The 21,330-nt window shown below is 45.4% G+C and overlaps 1 protein-coding gene across 2 annotated transcripts in view; it reads left to right on the top strand.

Annotated features, from left to right (window-relative positions):
* gan (gigaxonin) overlaps positions 1-21,330 on the top strand; it is a 121,933-nt gene that overhangs the window by 18,963 nt on the left and 81,640 nt on the right. For both annotated transcript variants that reach the window (XM_072517930.1, XM_072517929.1), the window contains exons 2-3: positions 11,183-11,297; positions 15,420-15,770. In XM_072517930.1, coding sequence (XP_072374031.1) covers positions 11,183-11,297; positions 15,420-15,770 — 466 coding nt within the window. The remainder of the gene's footprint in view (positions 1-11,182; positions 11,298-15,419; positions 15,771-21,330) is intronic.

The following is a 21,330-nucleotide window of genomic DNA, read 5'->3' as shown; positions in this document are numbered from 1 at the left end:
TCTCAGGCATCCCCTCCACTGGGTCCGCAACATACAGCAATAGATCATCTGCATACAATGATACCCGGTGTTCTTCTCCTCCCCTGAGTACTCCCCTCCACTTCCTAGAGCCCCTCAGTGCTATGGCCAGCGACTCAATTGCCAATGCAAACAGTAACGGAGACAGGGGACACCCCTGTCTTGTCCCACTATAAAGACGGAAGTAGTCGGACCTCTGCCTGTTTGTGATCACACTCGCCACCGGGGCCCTATATAGCAGCCGTACCCATCCAATAAACCCCTCTCCAAAACCAAATCTCTTCAACACTTCCCATAGGTAGTCCCACTCCACTCTGTCGAATGCTTTCTCAGCGTCCATCGCCACCACTATCTCCGCCTCCCCCTCCGGCGGGGGCATCATCATCACCCCTAGCAGCCTCCGTATATTCGTGTTCAGCTGTCTCCCCTTAACGAACCCAGTTTGATCCTCGTGGACCGCCCCCGGGACACAATCCTCTATCCTTGTCGCCATCACCTTGGCCAGGAGCTTGGCCTCAATGTTCAGGAGGGAAATAGGCCTGTAATACCCGCACTGCAGCGGGTCTTTTTCCTTCTTTAAGAGTAACGATATCGTCGCCTCCGACATAGTCGGGGGCAACTTCCCCCTTTCCCTGGCCTCATTAAAGGTTCTCGTCAAAAGCGGGGCCAGTAGGTCCATGTATTTCCTATAAAATTCCACCGGGAACCCATCCGGTCCCGGGGCCTTCCCCGCCTGCATGCTCCCAATCCCCTTTACCACCTCCTCCACCTCAATCTGTGCTCCCAGTCCTGCCCTCTCCTGCTCCTCCACCTTCGGAGCCGATCTAGGAAATGCATCATTCCCTCCTTCACTTCCGGGGGCTGAGCCTTATACAGCCTCTCGTAGAATGCCTTAAACACCCCGTTCACCCTCTCCGCTCCCCGTTCCATCTCACCTTCCTCATCCCTCACCCCACCTATCTCCCTTGCCGCGCCCCTCTTCCTCGGTTGTTGGGCCAGTAACCGGCTCGCCTTCTCTCCATACTCATACTGTACTCCCTGTGCCCTCCTCCACTGTGCTTCTGCCTTGCCTGTGGTCAGCAGGTCAAATTCCATATGTAGCCTTTGTCTTTCCCTGTACAGTCCCTCCTCCGGAGCCTCTGCATATTGCCTGTCTACCCTCCGAAGTTCTCTCAACAGTCGCTCCCTTTCTTTGCTCTCTTGCTTCCCTTTATGGGCCCTTAGGGAGAGTTTGATTTTAGTAGCGATTGGATGGCAAATGCAAGGAATTTGGATCTTTTGGGGGCGGCACGGTAGCACAGTGGTTGGCACTGTTGCTTCACAGCACCAGGGTTCCAGGTTCGACTCCTGCTTGGGTCACTGTCAGTGCGGAGTCTGTACATTCTCCCCCCGTGTCTGTGTGGGTTTCCTCTCCGTACTCCTGTTTCCTGCCACAAGTCCCGAAAGACGTGCTTGTTAGGTGAATTGGACATCCTGAATTCTCCTTCTGTGTACCCGAACAGGTGCGAGAGTGTGGCGACTAGGGGATTTTCACAGTAACTTCGTTGCAGTGTTACTATAAGCCTACTTGTGACAATAATAAAGATTATTAGATTATTATTATAGTTTTGGCCAAATGTTAGGGGTGGAGCTTTACACAAGATCGACTGTTATTTCAGTTCATGCAGTTGATATCTTGTGCAAAAAAAAAAAAGGTAACTTTACTTGGTCCTTTTGGTTTTGACCTTGTAATTTAATATGTTTTTAATGTCCTTTTCTTATCGCCGGATAGGTCAGAGGTTATTATCCTTGAGCCATTTGGTTGCGGATGCCAGTATTGAGGGGATGGGATTCTTTTAATGAAGGCACCTTGCTAACTGCCAGCTTTTGCTTTTGTAGAACTGTGTACTGTCACATTGTGTTGCACTTGGAGGCGTTGGGTTTCGGAGAGATTTTAGATGAAGTTTTATTACAATATTGCCAGTAAGATAGATTCGGGTTACAGTATTCATGCTTCTGGAGTTAGATCCAGATGAAACAGCTGGAGAGGTTTTTTTCTTCCTCGTATCTCATAAGCTTGCCTGACTCTGCAGTTTAAGACATTTCTATGACATACATAATGTCATATATAATGGGGTGGATTAGAATGGCTTCATTCTGGGTAGAAATGTGGATGGGAAGGGTGGGGTGAGGGTTGTGGTGCTCCCCCATCAGGAAAGCTCCCACTTGGATTGTCAGAAGCTCAGCTGGTCAATCCGTGGGCACAGAAAGCTAAGGAAGGGTCTGAAATGACTTTTTGAATTAAGTTGGAATTATCACTCTTTTGTAAGTTTAAAGCTGAATAGTTTCATGGACGTGGCTGTACTTATCTCGTAATGTGTACTGTAACGTTTCTTATTGGCGCCTGTGTCCTGAGGCGTGTTGTGCCATTCCTATCGGATTAACTTTTAAAATTCTGTTATTCATATATTACATGTAAAACTATATAGCTTTTGGCTTATGATTGGCCTCCTCTCAATAAAAATGTTCATCAATCTGCAGTGCTGGAAAGAAATCCATGCAGAGCATGTGTGCAATTTGTTATGATCTGGCAGGTGGCGATTGCCGTGCTAACCAAATTCCAAAGGGGAATTTGGCAATCTTACTGCGAAAAGTCAGGAGTCACAAATTCCAATGACACTTTTGGAGATTTTAAATGGAAAATTAAAACTTCATTAATAACAAAAAACACAAGACTACATTTGCACAGTTAAAAGTAGTCTTGCAGAACATTCCCTCCAAATATTTCTACTTGCTAAGACTTGCCAACAAACACCCCTTTAGGCAACAGTCCATATAGATATTTAATCTATAAAAATTCCAATACTATTACCACAAAGTACCCGATTTTGCTATAGGGAAGATATGTCGCAGGATGTCTTTCTACATCTCACTCCGCTGTGGAGATTTCCAGAAAGATGAAGAGACAGTGTAATGTATCAAAGTTTGCTGATTATACTAAGCTATCTGGGAAGGTAAAGCTGTGGGGAGGACACAAGTGAGGCTGCAAAGAGATAAAGATATATTAAATGAATGGGCAGATAAAGTATAATGTGGGGAAGTGTGATGTCATTTACTTTGGTCGTAAGATTAGAAAATCTGAATATTTTTTAAAAGGTGTGATACTTGTAAGTTTGAATGTTCAAAGAGACTTTGAAGTGCTCGTACAAAGAACGCAGGAAGTTGGCATGTAGGTGCAGCAAGCAATTAGGAAGACAAATTGTATGTCTTGTTTCATTTGTTGATGGGATCTGGGCATCATTGGCCAGGCCAACATTTGTGGACGATCCCGAATTCCTTTGAGAAGTTAGTGGTGAGCCACCTTCTTGAACCGTTGCAGCTCATATGGTGCAGGATCACTCTCGGCCCTTGAGGGAGTTCCAGGATTTTGATTCGGCAGCAGTGAAGGAAAGATGTTGCCCTTTATTGCAAAAGAATTGGATTACAAGATAATGAAGTCCTGCAATAATTGTACAGGGCTTTGGTGAGACCACACCCAGAATATTGTGTGCAGTTTTACCCTGCACATTAAGAAACTATACACTAGCAGTGGCGGTGTTACAGTGAAGGTTCACTAAATTGGTCCCTGGGATGCGGAGGTTGTCCGATAATCAGAGGTTAAGTAAATTAAGTTTTATATTCTCTGAAGTTTGGAATAATGAGAGGTGATCTCATTGAAACCTACAAACCTTTGAAGGGGCTTGACGGGTAGATGCTGACAGTTTCTTTCTACTGGTTGGGCAATCTAAAACATGGAAGCACAGTCTCTGGATGAAGGGCCAATCATTTGGGACTGAGATGAAAAATGACTTCACTCAAACGGTGCTGAATGTTTGGAATTGACTACCCCATAAGGTTGCGGGCTCCAAACCCGAGTAGATTTTAAGCTGGGCAGACAGATCTTTGGTCTGTTAGGGAATTCGAGGATATGAAGAGTGAATGGGAAAATGGAGCTGAAGCTCACTATCAGCCATGATCGTATTGAATAACAGAGCAGGCTTGATGTGTAGTCTACTCCTCCTATTTCTTGTGTTCCTGTATAATATCCAGCGTACCACAAGTTTTAAATGATTTGATCCCTAGGTCACACAATTATACCTCAAAATATTGACCAGTGAAGGTAGCCTTCGAATGGTAGCAGGCTCAGGATTTGCTCAGGGGACAGACCGATGAAATTGAATCAAAGAATTTGTAACACAGTCAGCTGTAGATCTAAAAGATTTTCCTAATACTCATTTTTAGGCTTCTGTACTGGTTTGTTTGTTTTGAAGTGTTTATTACAGTTCTAACAAAATATTATACTACATTGTGCAGTACATAAAATAAATACCAGGGCAGCACGGTGGCGCAGTGGTTAGCACTGCTGCCTCATGGCACCGAGGACCCGGGTTCAATCCCGGCCCCGGGTCGCTGTCCATGTGGAGTTTACACATTCTCCCCGTGTCTGCGTGGGTCTCACCTCACAACTCAAAAAGATGTGCAGAGTAGGTGGATTGGCCACACTACATTGCCCCATAATTGGGAAAAAACTCATTGATAGTTTTGTCTTTTTTTTAAATTTAATGTCCCCAATTCAAATTGTGCCACTGTGCTTTGTCTTAATTTAATGCATTTGTGGTTTCCAACAAAATTTATAGTCTATTATTGATATACACTCTTTCAACATTGACATTATGTTTTATACTAACCTGGGAATTTGCCATTGCCAAGTAACAATCTTAGTTACACAGATCCGGTGATCTTCTATTTATGGCAAGCCACATCTTCAATTTATCCAATTTGACACTGACAATTTTTTCCCCCAAAAAATTTAAGAGTGGCCAATTAATGTTTTCCAATTAAGGGGCAATTTAGCGTGGCCAATCCACCTAACCTGCACATCTTTTGGGGTGTGGGGCGAAACCCCCACACGGGGAGAATGAGCAAACTCCACACGGACAGTGGCCCAGAGCCGGGATCGAACCTGGGACCTCGGAGCCGTGAGGCAGCAGTGCTAACCACTGTGCCACCGTGCTGCCCGACACTAATAATTTCAATAAGCTGTTGGAGATTCCACCAGAACAAAAAATATTGGTGCTTTCTGCAAATAAAACAAATTGTAATCACCTTTTGTTACCTTACAACTGTCATTAATGTTTAAAATTAACAATTTTGGGCCCAAAGCCACTGTGAGACTCCACAAAGAATATTCATATGATCTGATTCACAATCATCTATTATTACAATTATTGACTATTTTCCACATGGCTTCTGAGCCAATTATTCACTACTTCCAATTTAAGGATTTTATCTTGACCACCTTTTAAATAGTTCAGTTTGAATTTCTGTGAGTTAGACAATTTACAGTTGAGGCAGGTTATGAACAGAATGACAGCTGTTTGCAAGGAGCTCGTGTTGATGACTTAATTACATTTAAAATACTGAAAAGCCTACGTTCAAGGAATTATATTTGTTTTAATTACGCTGTACAATAGAGAGCTTCTTTCTCCGCCTTGGAGAAATAAACTAAAGATTTGAACTCGGCAGCTTGAACTTAAATGACACCTCATCTTCAAACAGAGCCATGTGTTTTAATAAGATTTGTTTTACCAAATGCCTTCATTGATTAATCCTCTCATAGAATAGACCACCTGTATTTTTTTTTTAAATTCCTTTCCTGACATTTTGGTAGGAATTATTGCTCTTAATTGTCTTGGTATCTGTATCATGGATTGTATTTTTGATCAACAATGCAACTTTAAGTGTACAACTGCTGTACCTATGAAAATATGCCGTAGAATCATGGAATGTTTACAGTGCCGGAAGAGGTCATTTGGCCCATCATGTCTGCACCAGCCCACAAATGAGCCACCTCGCCTAATCCCAGAGTTCCAGAACCCATAACCCTCTGGGATGAAAGACATTTTCCCCCCCTCGCCTCTCATTCTTCTATCAGTCACTTTAAATCTGTGCCCCCTAGTCACTGATCCCTCTGCTAAGGTAAATAGGCCCTTCCCATTCTCTATCCCGGCCCCTCACAATTCTGTACATCGCAATCAGATCTCCCCTTAGCCGTATCTATGTGTGTCCTATGCTTTTTCATGTATGGAACAATCTGTCTGGACTGTAAGCAGAACAATTCACTGTATCTTGGTACACATGACAATAAATCAAATCGATCAATAAATCAATCGCCTACGTTCCATGGAGGACAACTCCAGCCTATCCAATCTTCCCTCAAGAACTCAATTTTTCCAGTCCTACCTGCATCCTCCTATATATCCTCTGTACCCTCTCTAATTCAGCTACATCTTATAATATGTCCAGAACTGCACACAGTACTCGAGGTGTGGCATAACTATATTTTGTGATACCAGAATAACCTCCCTGGTCTTCTTTGCCTTGCCTAATAAATAAAAGGATTCTCTATGTCTCAATCGGTCTACCAACCTGTCCTCCTTTCGGGGATCTGCGGACATTCACTGCAAGGTCTCTTAACTTCACAATCAGTAAGAATGAACAACAACACCTCCTCCACAATAGTCCTCAACACCGGCGCCCCGCAAGGCTGTGTACTTAGCCCCCTACTCTACTCCCTGTACACACACGACTGCGTGGCAAAACTTGGTTCCAACTCCATCTACAAGTTTGCTGACGATACGACCATAGTGGGCCGGATCTCGAATAACGATGAGTCCGAATACAGGAGGGAGATAGAGAACCTAGTGGAGTGGTGTAGCGACAACAATCTCTCCCTCAATGCCAGCAAAACTAAAGAGCTGGTAATTGACTTCAGGAAGCAAAGTACTGTACACACCCCTGTCAGCATCAACGGGGCCGAGGTGGAGATGGTTAGCAGTTTCAAATTCCTAGGGGTGCACATCTCCAAAAATCTGTCCTGGTCCACCCACGTCGACGCTACCACCAAGAAAGCACAACAGCGCCTATACTTCCTCAGGAAACTAAGGAAATTCGGCATGTCCACATTGACTCTTACCAACTTTCACATATGTACCATAGAAAGCGTCCTATCAGGCTGCATCACAGCCTGGTATGGCAACTGCTCGGCCCAGGACCGCAAGAAACTTCAGAGAGTCGTGAACACTGCCCAGTCCATTGCACAAACCTGCCTCCCATCCATTGACTCCATCTACACCTCCCGCTGCCTGGGGAAAGCGGGAAGTATAATCAAAGATCCCTCCCACCCGGCTTACTCACTCTTCCAACTTCTTCCATCGGGCAGGAGATACAGAAGTCTGAGAACACGCACGAACAGACTCAAAAACAGCTTCTTCCCCACTGTCACCAGACTCATAAATGACCCTCTTACGGACTGACTTCATTAACACTACACCCTGTATGCTTCATCCGATGCCAGTGCTTATGTAGTTACATTGTATATGTTGTGTTGCCCTATTATGTATTTTCTTTTATTCCCTTTTCTTCTAATGATCTGTTGAGCTGCTCGCAGAAAAATACTTTTCACTGTACCTCGGTACACGTGACAATAAACAAATCCAATCCAATCCTCTACTGCTCTCATTTATTGTGTAATCCTTTTCCTTGTTTGACATCTCTAAATGCATCACCTCATACATCTTTGGGTTAAATTCCATTTGCCACTTTGCTTCCAACTCCAACCTGACCAGTCTGTTGATATCTTCCAGCTATCCTCCTCGCCATTTACCACATGCCAATTTTTTTGTCATCTGAAAACATCTTTCTAAACAAATATATATTTATTAAAGTTTTTTAACGCAATTTTTCTCCCTTACAAACAATAACCCTCCCCGTAACAAAAAAACAAGAAATCGCGCAGAGCAAGATATATACATGGCAAAATGATATCTTTACACAGCTTTGTACACTGGCCCTCTCCCGTACGTGCCGGTCTCCCCAACCCTTCATGTTATCTCTTGCTCATCCACCCTCCCAGGCAGTCCCCCCCCCCCCCCCCTCCCCCTCCCCCCCCTCCCAGGACTCCCTCATCCCCCCCCCCCACCCCCGGTCTCCCCCCCCCCCCCTCCCCCCCTCCCAGGACTCCCTCATCCCCCCCCCCCACCCCCGGTCCCCCCCCCCCCCCCCCCCCCCCCCCCCCCCCCAAGGTTGCTGCTGACTGACCTTCCTCTAATGCTCTGCGAGATAGTCTAGGAACGGTTGCCACCGCCTGTAGAACCCCTGCGCAGACCCTCTCAAGGCAAACTTAATCCTCTCCAGCTTTATGAACCCAGCCATATCGTTTATCCAGGCCTCCAGGCTGGGGGGCTTCGCCTCCTTCCACATTAGCAAGATCCTTCGCCGGGCTACTAGGGACGCAAAGGCCAGAATGCCGGCCTCTTTCGCCTCCTGCGCTCCCGGTTCTTCTGAAAACATCTGAATCATTCCCTCTATGCATAGGTCCAAATCATTAATGTACTCCACAAAAAGCAGGGGACCTGGTACTGAGCTATTTGTTCACAATAGAATATACTTCCTGGGGCCCAGGGAATAAGAGATGGACATTTAGGGGAGGCGGTGGCCTAGTGGTATTGTCACTGGACTAGTAAACCAGAGACCCAGAGTAATGCTCTGGGGACCTACGTTCAAATCCCGCCACTCCAGATGGTGAAATTTGAATTCAGTAAAAATTTGGAATTAAAAGTCGAATGATGACCATGAAACCATTGTCGATGGTCGTAAAAACCCTTCTGGTTCACTAATGTTCTTTAGGGAAAGAAATTTGCCGTCCTTACCTGGTCTGACCTACATGTGACTCCAGACCTACAGCAATGTTGTTGGCTCTTAACTGCCCCAGATGACCTCCGCCTTTCCAAAGAAGATCTGTAAAGATTTAATCACCTGCTAATGCTCGCATTCCAAGCATTGTCTGGCATTGTTGAATCTGTCTATATATATATATATATATATATATATATGTTTCTGGAACATACCTCTTCATTCACCTGAAGAAGGAGCAGCGCTCCGAAAGCTAGTGACATCGAAACAAACCTGTTGGACTTTAACCTGGTGTTGTAAGACTTCTTACTGTTTCCAAAGAAGGAAGAGGGACAGGCAGAATTACGGCTAAAAGTTGGAAATTCTTCAGCGCAGTTTTATCATGGCTTCTGTGGTTATCGGAATTATTTCCAAATAAGGGATCAGGAACAGTCAGAACTAGGATAGAAATTGGAAAATCAATCTTCATTGGCACAGTTTTACCATGGCTTCTGTGGTATGAGTCTTCTGAGACACAGTTCAATGTTAAGTCACTTCAGAGACAGAAGAAGAAAGGCATTGCCTCTGGCAGCATTCGAGGAATCCTAGGGCCTTGAGGGAAAAGAACCTCCATGTTTTCTTCACTGCTTTTTATTATGTATATGTCGCATCTTGTTTAATAAATTATACTTGTATCTTTGTTAAACCAGGCACAGCTAAGGAACCCATTGTTATAAATTAAGTATTCGGAACTTAGATATTTTAAGTAAAGGGCTTAAACCCCTAAAGTAAAGGTGGTGCAGTGGCTAGCACTGCTGCCTATGACGTTAAGGACCCGGGTTCGATCCCGGCCCCAGGCCACTGTTCGTGTGGAGTTTACACATTCTCCCACTGTCGGCATGGGTCTCACCCCCACAACCCAAAGATGTGCAGGATAGGTGGATTGGCCACGCTAAATTGCCCCTTAATTGGAAAAAAGTAATTGGGTACTCTAAACTTTATATAAAAAAGATATTTTAAATAAAATAGTTTTGTATCTTAAAACCTCTAAAGCTGATAGATCCTGGTATAGCATCTCTGTAATATAACATCTCTGTAATAATGCTTGTTTACTATTTGTGAATGGAGTTGAGTGTTTCAATTACAGAATGTAACAAACAACCTTAAAAAAACTTTATTTGCTCTTTGGACCTTACTGCAACAGACCTGGCCAGGAGAACAAGCAAGTGATGTGTTCCAATGCTCTCTGCCAATGTTCCTCTGAAACCAGCAGTAGATCTTGTGCATGAGTAAGCTGTGTTGTCTCATCCTCTGATTTTAAGAGCCTTTTGGAGAAGCGATTTGCTTCCACTAGCAATCATAGAACATAGAACATACAGTGCAGAAGGAGGCCATTCGACCCATCGAGTCTGCACCGACCCACTTAAGTCCTCACTTCCACCCTATCCCCATAACCCAATAACCTCTCCTAACCTTTTTTGGTCACTAAGGGCAATTTATCATGGCCAATCCACCTAACCTGCACGTCTTTGGACTGTGGGAGGAAACCGGAGCACCCGGAGGAAACCCACGCACACACGGGGAGAACGTGCAGACTCCGCACAGACAGTGACCCAGCAGGGAATCGAACCTGGGACCCTGGCGCTGTGAAGCCACAGTGCTAACCACTTGTGCTACCGTGCTGCCCGTGGGATATTATTTTCTGTGACTGCCTAACTCCCTGATTTTAATTAAGAATTTTCAAATTAACATCTGAAATGAATTGTGTTGAAATATGTGAGTGATGGAGTGTAAAACGTTTGGGAGAAAACTACAATCTACTGGCAATTGTTATAATGGGTCTTAATCCCGATGATAAAACTGTAAAAGGTTTGTCAATTTTCTTCATTATAAAGACAATTAGATTATATCTTAGTTACCAGAAATGGGTGCATTTAGAAACCTTGTATTTTTTTACTGAAAGGCATTAGTAGTTGAGAACCAAAACAGGTTATATGGCATAATAGATAAATAAATGTGAGCTAATTACTATTACCCATACAGTTCTGGCCGTCAGCTTTGCATAATGCTAATATTGTTGCTATATATTTCATACCTATAGTTCTTCACCATTTTTCTATAAAGATCATGGATAAAGCCAGTGGAATTTTTTTTGCATTGTGCAAAGTTAATTTATTTGACTAATCACAGCATTACGAAATCTCCCTGACTTGATTTCTGTATGACATTGATTTTGAAGTTTGGAAAAGCTTAATTGTTTTTACACATCTTTTCTAGCATCATGGAACAGTGTAGTTTATTATTTTCGTTGTTTCTGAACAGGCACTCTAGCAACAAAAATGAAATCATGCTATGAAGGACATGTGTTTTAATTTTGGCTTCTAGCATGCTGAATTGTGATTGCTGTTTATTTACTGTGCTGCAAAGTGTAACCATTCTAATTATTTATTGCAGTCTGATGTTTGTATTTCAGGACTAAATTGAATTATACGGCTCCAACAGATGATGGTTCAGTGTATAAAATTACCCTGGAAGGGATTTCTGTCGCTGTTATGCGGGAATTATTGGATTATATGTTTAGTGGCCAGGTACAAAACCCTTTCTTCATTTTTATATTGACTTTGTACATTTTGTGTACTCGATTATGGAATATTTTAGTTATATGTTTACTTCAGTAAAGGCAAAATGATGCCAATGGAGAATAATTTTAATTTGAAGGAACCATGGAGGAGTTCGATTTTTCTCCTCATTGATAATGAATAGATGGTAATCCGCTTCATTGTTCTTTGAACCCTTTAAAGAAGGCCATACTGTTTGGTTTCAAACTGAAGATGAGCAACATGATATTCGGATATATTTTGATTTTTGTGCCACTAATCTTTAAAAAAGATCAAGTATGTTAATTTGTTTTTCGCACTTAAACTGTTATTCTGATTGTACATATTTTAAGATTTGAACTGTGCATCAAAATATTAATCTCGGAGAAGTGCAAAAGACATAGAATAGTTCACATGAATAAGCAGTTAAATCTCGTGTCAGTCTTTTGGGGTAATCTTTTTGCCCTAGATTTTAAATTTACAGATGTTTTAATTTATAATTGAATATCAGAGCTAAAAGTCAGATTAGTGTACCAAAACCATAAGGCCATAAGACAGGAGCTGGTTTAGCACAGGGCTAAATCGCTGGCTTTGAAAGCAGACCCAGGCAGGCCAGCAGCACGGTTCAATTTCCGTACCAGCCTCCCCGAACAGGCGCTGGAATGTGGCGACTAGGGGCTTTTCACAGTAACTTCATTTGAAGCCTACTTGTGATAATAAGCGATTTTCATTTCACATGTGAGCAGAATTAAGCCATTCGGCCCATCACACCCACTTTATGTAATGTTGCGACGGTGGTTTGATTAGTCATTGGTCAGTATGCTTCAGAGAATAGCTAAGTCACTTAATTCTAATAAAAGATACTGCATTTCCAAATTTGACAGACTGACATTCAAATTCTGCGTACTTCAGGTACAGTGTCAGAGGAATCGGCAGCCTGCCTTGTTTCCCCATGTAAATTGTTAGGTTTGGAATTTTTGAAGAAAGATTCTCTGACTAAACCCTGAAGGGAATAAAATGGTGGAACAGTCTGAAGTTGATGAAGGGACAAAAAACTGATTTTAAACAGTCATAACTTTAACACTAAGAGTTGTAAATACTTTATTATTTTGGATGACAGGATAATGAATTTGAGGAGCCAGGGTAATGTATCAACAATGGGAAATATATCTGTAATGTTTCTTCCATCACTTTGTTCTGTAGTTGTTTAATGCATTTCCTCGACAGCTAAAGTCAATAACATGATCTATTGTAGTGCGTTTCTGCTTTAAAGTTAAGGAGGTTGCCTTTGGTGCACCGAGTGGAAACAAATCTGAATAAATCAGAAAGGGCTTTCATTAGGTGCAATAGGAGTACAAAATTACTTTGGTGCCTGTGGTTAAAATCTTCTGACTATCCCTGGACTAAACTTTACAGATTGATATAATGGGCAGAATTTAACAAAATTCATTTGTGGTAGGTTTTCAGGGAGTTTCCCACCAGCTCTGCCGGCCAGTTCCCCACCGCTATCTGATGACAGTCACTTTTTGGGGCCCTGGGGAGTTACTCAACGGTTTAGTCCACGCTTAGATTTTTTTCAGCACTGGGGAGTTGAACATCGGGCACCCAAGTGAGCTCCTGGGACTCTCCCACCCATGGGCAATGTCACCCCCCCCCCCCCCCCCCCCCCCCCCACGCACACACACATGGGCGCTACCCTACACCCCACCCACCCCCACCCAAGTGGTGCATGGCCCCTCAGGCCTTTACCCTTGGCAGTGCCACCCTGGTAATAGGGCACACTTGCACTGCTATCCTGACAGTGCTGCCAGCTTGGCATTGCCAGGGCCAAGGTGCCCAGGTGCAAGCTGGGCAGTACCATGGTTCCCATGCTTCTGAGCGAGGGCCAGGGGGCCAATCTGCACTATCCTTGGAAATTCGGGGGGCCTCCCGGGAGACTTCCCCCGGGTGCCGTTCCACCCGATCCATGTTTGTGTGCATCAGTACTGAACAGCACCCGGCTGCAGCCTCGAGGCTGGTAGTTCCCAGGAGGCCGGTAGGATCGGGTAAGCTCGCCTGAGGAAGTTTAAACTGTACTTGGGCGCGCGCTGTTTGTGTGCAATTCTGATCGCCACACCTCGTGGGATTTTGGCATATCCCACAAGGCATAAAGGCTGTCAGGAAGCCTGCAGGAGACCTTTCCCGGGATCTACCTCGCTCTGTGTCCTCGTTCGAGTGCTATGTGGCCGGTAGATTGTGCCCAATGAGTGATTATTGTGTGAAGAAATTGAAGTTTTTCAAAATGGCTCATTTTAGAATCCACTTTTTATTTTCAAAAAGCAACGCTGAAATCCTGGAATGATTTGGTTTTCCTCTGAGGCAAGTCACTCACATATTGACTCCATCACTATGATTCCTAGTTCGACCTCTGTCACCAACTCTTACCTGCCTCAGTTCAAGTGCAAAACCTTTTATAAAACCTCACAATAAAACCTCACAATCGCAACACTTGTTTTCCTGGCCCAGCTCCCACCTTCCGTCCTGCACAAACTTATGGTCAATTAAAACACTACTGTCCATATTTTTACTCGCGTCAACTTCCATTCTTCCATCATCCGTGCCTGCTGACCTGCATACATTTCATCGTTCTTTGCAAATCCCTTCAGTGTCGCTCTCTGTCCCTCTCCGCTCTCTTCTCCGCTCTCTTCTCCGCTCTCTTCTCCGCTCTCTTCTCCGCTCTCTTCTCCGCTCTCTTCTCCGCTCTCTTCTCCGCTCTCTTCTCCGCTCTCTTCTCCGCTCTCTTCTCCGCTCTCTTCTCCGCTCTCTTCTCCGCTCTCTTCTCCGCTCTCTTCTCCGCCTCTCTTCTCCGCCTCTCTTCTTTCTCTCTCTTCTTTCTCTCTCTTCTTTCTCTCTCTTCTTTCTCTCTCTTCTTTCTCTCTCTTCTTTCTCTCTCTTCTTTCTCCCCTCTCCTCTTCCCCCCCCTCCTCTTCCCCCCCTCTCCTCTTCCCCCCCCCTCTCCTCTTCCCCCCCCCTCTCCTCTTCCCCCCCCTCTCCTCTTCCCCCCCCTCTCCTCTTCCCCCCCCCTCTCCTCCTCCCCCCTCTCCTCCTCCCCCTCTCCTCCTCCCCCTCTCCTCCTCCCCCTCTCCTCCTCCCCCTCTCCTCCCCCCCTCTCCTCCCCCCCTCTCCTCCCCCCCTCTCCTCCCCCCCTCTCCTCCCCCCCTCTCCTCCCCCCCTCTCCTCCCCCCCTCTCCTCCCCCCCTCTCCTCCCCCCCTCTCCTCCCCCCCTCTCCTCCCCCCCCTCTCCTCCCCCCCTCTCCTCCCCCCCTCTCCTCCCCCCCCTCTCCTCCCCCCCCCTCTCCTCCCCCCCCTCTCCTCCCCCCCCTCTCCTCCCCCCCCTCTCCTCCCCCCCCTCTCCTCCCCCCCTCTCCTCCCCCCCTCTCTCTCTCTAATTCTGGCATCTTGTACGATCCATAATTGTCACTGGTCCTTCAGTTGACTTGCGTCCTATGTTCTAGAATTCCATCCCTAAACCCCTCAACCTCTTTGCCTCCCTTGTACATAAAACCCACCTGTTTGACTAGATTTTACCTGTCCTGATATTTCCTTCTGCAGTTCAGCATCAGATTTTTATATATATCGCTCTTGTAAAATACCTTGGAATATTTTATTGGATCAAAGACATGAATATAAATGCAAGTTGTTAACTTTAAGCAGTCTCTGAAAGGAGAAATGCTTGAAGCCCAAGTGAATATTGATTATGGTTAGAAACCGGGCAGCACGGTGGCGCAGTGGTTAGCACTGCAGCCTCATGGCGCCAAGGTCCCAGGTTCGATCCCGGCTCTGGGTCACTGTCCGTGTGGAGTTTGCACATTCTCCCCGTGTTTGTATGGGTTTCGCCCCCACAACCCAAAGATGTGCAGGGTAGGTGGATTGACCACGCTAAATTGCCCCTTAATTGGAAAAAATTAATTGGGTACTCTAAATTTATTTATTTTTTTAAATTTAAAAAAAAGATTATGGTTAGAAATGTTTACAATGGTTGTAAAGAATAAACTGTATATTCTAGGAATGTAAAATTGAAATTCTATCAATGCAATTCTTGAATTGCATGTACTGTGCAACTTTCTCTTTCAGATTAAGCTGAGTGAAGACACTATTCAGGATATTGTGCAGGCGGCAGATCTTCTCCTCCTCACTGATTTAAAAGCACTGTGCTGTGAATTTTTGGAAAGCTGCATTGCTCCCGAGAACTGTATTGGCATCCGTGACTTTGCTTTGCATTACTCTTTGCAACATGTGTACTATATAGCCACCGAGTATCTGGAAACACATTTCCGTGATGTCTCCCACACAGAGGAGTTTCTGGAACTGGGCCATGAAAAAGTGAAAGAAATTATCTCTTTGGAAAAGCTGAATGTGGGAAATGAAAGGTATATCTTTGATGCAGTGGTGAAATGGATTTGTCAAGATCCTGTCATTCGAAAGGTACAGAAAATCTAGCATTTCTCTTGCTTTCTGATGGTCGTGGTACTGATTTTGTAAATTGCCATGTTTTTTCACTACTTACTCAACAGAACATGTTAGCGTCACATGATACAAGGATCTTGAAAGGGAATTTTGATACAGTAGCATTTTGCATGACTCCTGACTTTAAAAAAAAAAAAAGAAATTAATGTCGACAAATTCTAATACCGTTCAATGAACATTGTATTAGACCAGGATAGGCGAAGGAGCCGTGGTGAGTTGCTGAAATGCATCTTGGAGGTGGTAACCTCCTGCCTGTCCTATCCCACTTTCCACCATTAACACTAAGTGAGGGGATCAACCCTGGTTCATTGAAGAGTGCAGGTGACATGCTAGGAGCTGCACCAGGCATGTCTAAAAATGAGGTGTCAACCTGGTGAAGCTATAATGCAGGACTACCTGCATGCCAAACAGCGGAAGGAGCATGCAGTAGATGGGACTAAGCAATCCCACAAACATTGGTTCAGATCTAAGCTCTGCAGTTCTGCCACATCCAATTGTACATGGTGAAGGACAATTAAACATCTAACTGGAGGAGGAGGCTCCACAAATATCACCATTCGCACAATGTGGGAGCCCAGCACATCAGTAGATAGTGCAAAGGCAAGTGTCCTGACAATATTCCATCATTGTTACTGAAGGCGTGTGCTCCAGAACTGGGCAAGACCCTAACCAAGCTGTTCTAGTACAGCTAACGCACTAGCAATGTTAAAAATTGCCCGGGTTATTTCCCGTGTACACAAGCAGGGCAAATCCGCCCCAGCGGTCTACTCTCAATCATCATTAAAGTGATTGAAGCGGTTGTTGACCGAGCTATCAAGTGGCATTTGCTCAGAAATAGCCTGCTCGCTGACACTGTTTGTGTTCTGCCAGAGCCGCACACTACCTGACCTCATTACAGCCTGATCCAAACATGGACAAAAGAGCTAAACTCCAGCGGTAAGGTGAGAGTGACTGCCTTGACATCAAAGCAGCATTTGATTAAGTGTGGCATTAAGGAGACCAGGCTTCCTTAAACCAAATGGAATTCATCTCAGTCCCAGGAAATTTTGCAAATGTTCCTCCGGGTAGTTTCCTTAGCCCGACTATCTTCAACTGCTTCATCAATGACCTTCCATCCATTACAAGGATTGATTGGCACCCCATCCAGCACCTTCAACGAACACTCCCTCTACCACCAATGCATAGTGGCAGCAGTGTGCACCATTTGCCTACAAGATGCATTATAGCAACTCACCAAGGCTCCTTTGACTGCACCTTCCGGACATATGACCACCTCGAAGGATGAGGGAAGCAGTTTCATGGGAACGCCATCCCTGAAAATTGCCCTCCAGCATACACACCATCCGAGTAAAAATAAACATAACATTGCTATTCAAGAAAAGAGAGAGAAAATACACAATGGAGGCCAGAAAATGTTGCTGAAATGATAACCGGACACTAAGTAAATCATAATATGATTTCGGGCAGGGTCAACTTGGCTTTATGAAAAGGCAAGCATGTTTTTAAAAATCTACTTGAGTCTTTTGAGGATTTAACTTGCAGGTGGATAAAGGAGAACTAGTGGATGTAATATATTTAGATTTTAAACCGCATTAGATAAGATGCTATTTGAAATTTTGCACAAAATAAGAGCTCATGGGGTTTGGGGGTAATAATTAGAAGGGATATAGAGGGTTGGTTAAAGGGCAGAAAACAAGAATAGGAAAAACGGGCAGCATGTTACTCATGGGGTGCTGCAAGAATTGGTTTTGGGACCTCCGCTATTTACAGTCTGCATTAATGGCTAAAATGAAAGGACCGAGTGCAATGTGGCCAAGCATTTTTGATGACACAAATCTGGGTGGGAATGTAAGCTGTAAGGAGGACAAAAGTGTCTGTTCTGGGATATAGAATGGTTAAGCGAGTGGGCAAGAGTTTTTTTTAAATTAAATTCTCTTCCTTTTTCACATTTTCTCCCACATTTACACCCATCAATAATCAACAAGATATGTCAATCCCCATAATAACAACGATCCCATCCGCCCACCAACCCCCAAACCTCAGCGCACATGTTTACATAAACAAATGACACAAAGTTATCAGGGATTACCCATAGTCACCCTTAATCTACACAGCCCCCCTCTCCCCCCCACCCACCCCCCCAACTAATGTTCGATGTTATCCAGTTCTTGAAAGTGCATAATAAATAGTGCCCATGACTTGTAGAACCCCTCCGAGCTTCCCCTCAGTTCGAACTTAACCTTCTCAAGGGTCAAGTATTCCAACAGGTCCCCCCGCCATGCCAGGGCACTGGGTGGAGAGGCTGCTCTCCATCCCAGCAGGATCTGCCTTCGGGCGATCAATGAGGCGAAGGCTATGATATCTGCCTCCGCTCCCGTTTCCAACCCTGGCTGGTCCGACACCCCGAATATGGCTTCCTGGGGACCCGGGTCCAGTTTCACACGCACCACCTTGGAAATTACCCTAAACACCTCCTTCCAGTACTCTCCTAGCTTTGGACAGGACCAAAACATATGAACGTGATTCGTGCCCCCCCCCCCCCCCCCCCCCCCCCCCCCGCAACGCTCACACATCCTCTACTCCTTCAAAAAATCGGCTCATCCTCGCCCTCGTGAGGTGCGCTCTATATACCACCTTCAGCTGTATCAGCCCCAACCTCGCACATGAGGTGGAGGCATTCACTCTCCGGAGCACCTCACACCAGACCCCCTCCTCTATAACCTCTCCCAGCTCTTCCTTCCACTTTGCTTTGATCCCTTCCAGTGGTGCCTTATCCTCTTCCAGAATAGCTCCGTACACCGCTGACACTGCCCCCTTCTCCAGTCCCCTTGTCGTCAACACCTCCTCCAGCAATGTGGAGGCCGGTTCCTCTGGGAAGCTCTGTATCTCTTTCCTGGCAAAATCCCGAACCTGCATGTACCTAAACACTTCTCCCTGCTCCAGCCCATACTTCGTTTCCAGCTCCCTCAATCCTGCAAACCGATCCCGAGGAAACAAATCTTTTAGCGTCTTAACCCCCTTCTCTTCCCATTTCCGAAAACCTCCATCCCACCTCCCTGGCTCAAATCTGTGGTTCCCCCGAATCAGCATTTCCCTTGACCCTAAACCCAACCCGAAGTGTTGGCGAAACTGCCTCCAGATTTTCAATGAAGCTATTATTACCGGACTCCCTGAATATTTCCCCGGAGCTTTCGGGAGTGGCGCTGTTGCAAGTGCCTTCAGCCCCGACCCCCTGCACAAACTCTCCTTCATTCTGACCCACTGAGAATCCACCCCTCTGACCCAGCTCCGCACTTTCTCCACATTCGCCGCCCAGTAGTAGTACAACAAGTTTGGGAGACCCAAACCCCCTGCCTGCCTTCCCCTCTGTAGCAGCACCTTTCTCACTCTTGCCACCTTCCCTCCCCATATCGAGTGGGCAAGAGTTGACGGTTTTAGTATAACATGGGAAAAATGTAAGACTTATCCATTTTTGGTAGGGAGAATAAAAAAATAGAATTATTTTAAAGGTGAATGACTGTAAATGTTGGTGCTCAGAGGGATTTGGGTTTGTCCTTGTATATGAAAGACAAAGTTACACGCACACACAGCATAAGAAGGCAAGTGGTATGTTTGTCCTTATTAAGGGTTCAGAGTACAAGAGCTATGAGGTCTTGCTGCAGTTGCTTTGGCAAGACCATATCTGGAGTGCAGTACTATGTACAGTTTTGGCCTTCATACTTGCCTTGGGATGCAACAGTTCACTAGGTTTAATCCTGCTTTTGGGGAGAAATTGAGTAGATTGGGCTTATACTCTGTCCAATAACTTTGCCGAGGACAGTCTCCAAACAGTAACTTCCTTTATTGAATGTCACAAGAAGAGCCGCAATGCACAACCCATGCGTCCCAACCTGGGGATCTACGGAGCAACTGGTCCAGGTCATGATTGTGGGCATCAACTCCTGCCATGTATCTCCTATTGGCGAGCCTGTGCCTGCTCAATAGGGGAATTCGTATTCCACAAAGCCCATGGGGAGATCTATTGACGATCCTTCGCGTCCTTCTTGGCCATCATAACATCCCTCCCTCCTTAAGTCCATTTTCCCCTCCGTACTTCGCGGTGAAGAGGTCTTTTGCGCCTCTTTGCAATTGGCCTTTGGTCTGATGAGGGTGGAATGGGATCTGGAGGTGTGAACCGGATAATAATCTTCGCTTCCGGGGGAAGCGTCTAAAAGTTACAGATGATGATTCCTCCTCGGTGTCTGTTACAAACAGAACACTTGATTCCTTTGCTTCCATCTCGGAAACGGAGTCCTTGTCATCAGGGAGATGGTTGCAGGATTCTCTACAGGCGGTAGCTCTGCACTGATGACGGTCACCTCTTGTGGCCAGTGGTGAGGCTTGTACAGAGACGGATCCCAATTTCTAAGGTGGGCTAGGTGTTTCCTCAAGACGTTATCCTGGACCTTCACTTTATAGGATACGGGCCCAGTTTTAACCAGTATGACTCCAAGGACCTAACTGGAGCCATCTTCAAAGTTCTTCACATAGACTAGGTCGTCTGTCTTAAATATTCTGGACCTCACAGAATCATCATTTCTTTTATGATTCTCTTGTTGGGATTCCACCCTCCCGGTCACGTTTGGGAATGTAGGCTTAATCTCATGCAAAGCTGCAGCCCCATTAACAGGAATCCAGGACGATTCCTGTCGCAGTGTGGATAGTGATTATATAATTGAATAAAACCGCACCACTTTGGTTACGATGGTGCTGTCGGTTGTGTTTTCATGCCGATTTTGAAGGTCTGCACTGCTCATTCTGCCAGTCCATTGGACAACGGGTGATATGGTGCTGTTCTAATATGTCTGCTGCCGTTTGATTTAATGGAGGCCTGGAACTCTCCACTGGTGAAGGCCGTGCCATTGTTGGAAACCAAGATCTCTGGTATGCCATGCATGCAAAAACTCTGTCACAGTTTCTTTATCGTAATGTGGGAGGTCATGGAGCCCTTGTGGTGTATCTCCAATCATTTGGAGTGTGTATCGAACAGGAATATAGAACCCAGAAAGGGCCTGGCAAAGTCTATGTGCACCTATAGCCACGGCCTGGCTGGCCACTCCCAGTGGTGTAGCGAGACCATAAGAAGGAATTTCTGGTTTTCCAGGCATGAACCATACACCTTCACCAAGCCCATGATGGGCGCCAAGACCGGGCCTTGGAGAGCATTTTCATTATAGAGACACCAGGGTGGCCAGTCTGTTAGCTCCAGTAAGATTGGGGCCCCCAAAGAATGATACCGCCCTCAGCTCTTAAGTTAATCTTTCTTGGTCAAGTAAGGTTTCATCTCATCGGAGGGTTTTCCTTGGACTCAAGAATTTTGACAGTGTTGGATCCTTTTGTGTCCAGGTCTTGATTTGCTTTGCAGACACTGGTCATGCCTCTCAGGAATTCGAGGTCATCGTGATCTCTTCCAATGCCGGCAAGGGAACCGGGCTTGTGGGCAGTGGGAGGCATCAACATTAGCTATTCACATTCCAGG

This window comes from Scyliorhinus torazame, chromosome 10 (genome assembly GCF_047496885.1).
Source record: "Scyliorhinus torazame isolate Kashiwa2021f chromosome 10, sScyTor2.1, whole genome shotgun sequence".
Taxonomy (NCBI): domain Eukaryota; kingdom Metazoa; phylum Chordata; class Chondrichthyes; order Carcharhiniformes; family Scyliorhinidae; genus Scyliorhinus; species Scyliorhinus torazame.
This window is presented reverse-complemented; position numbering and strand designations above follow the sequence as displayed.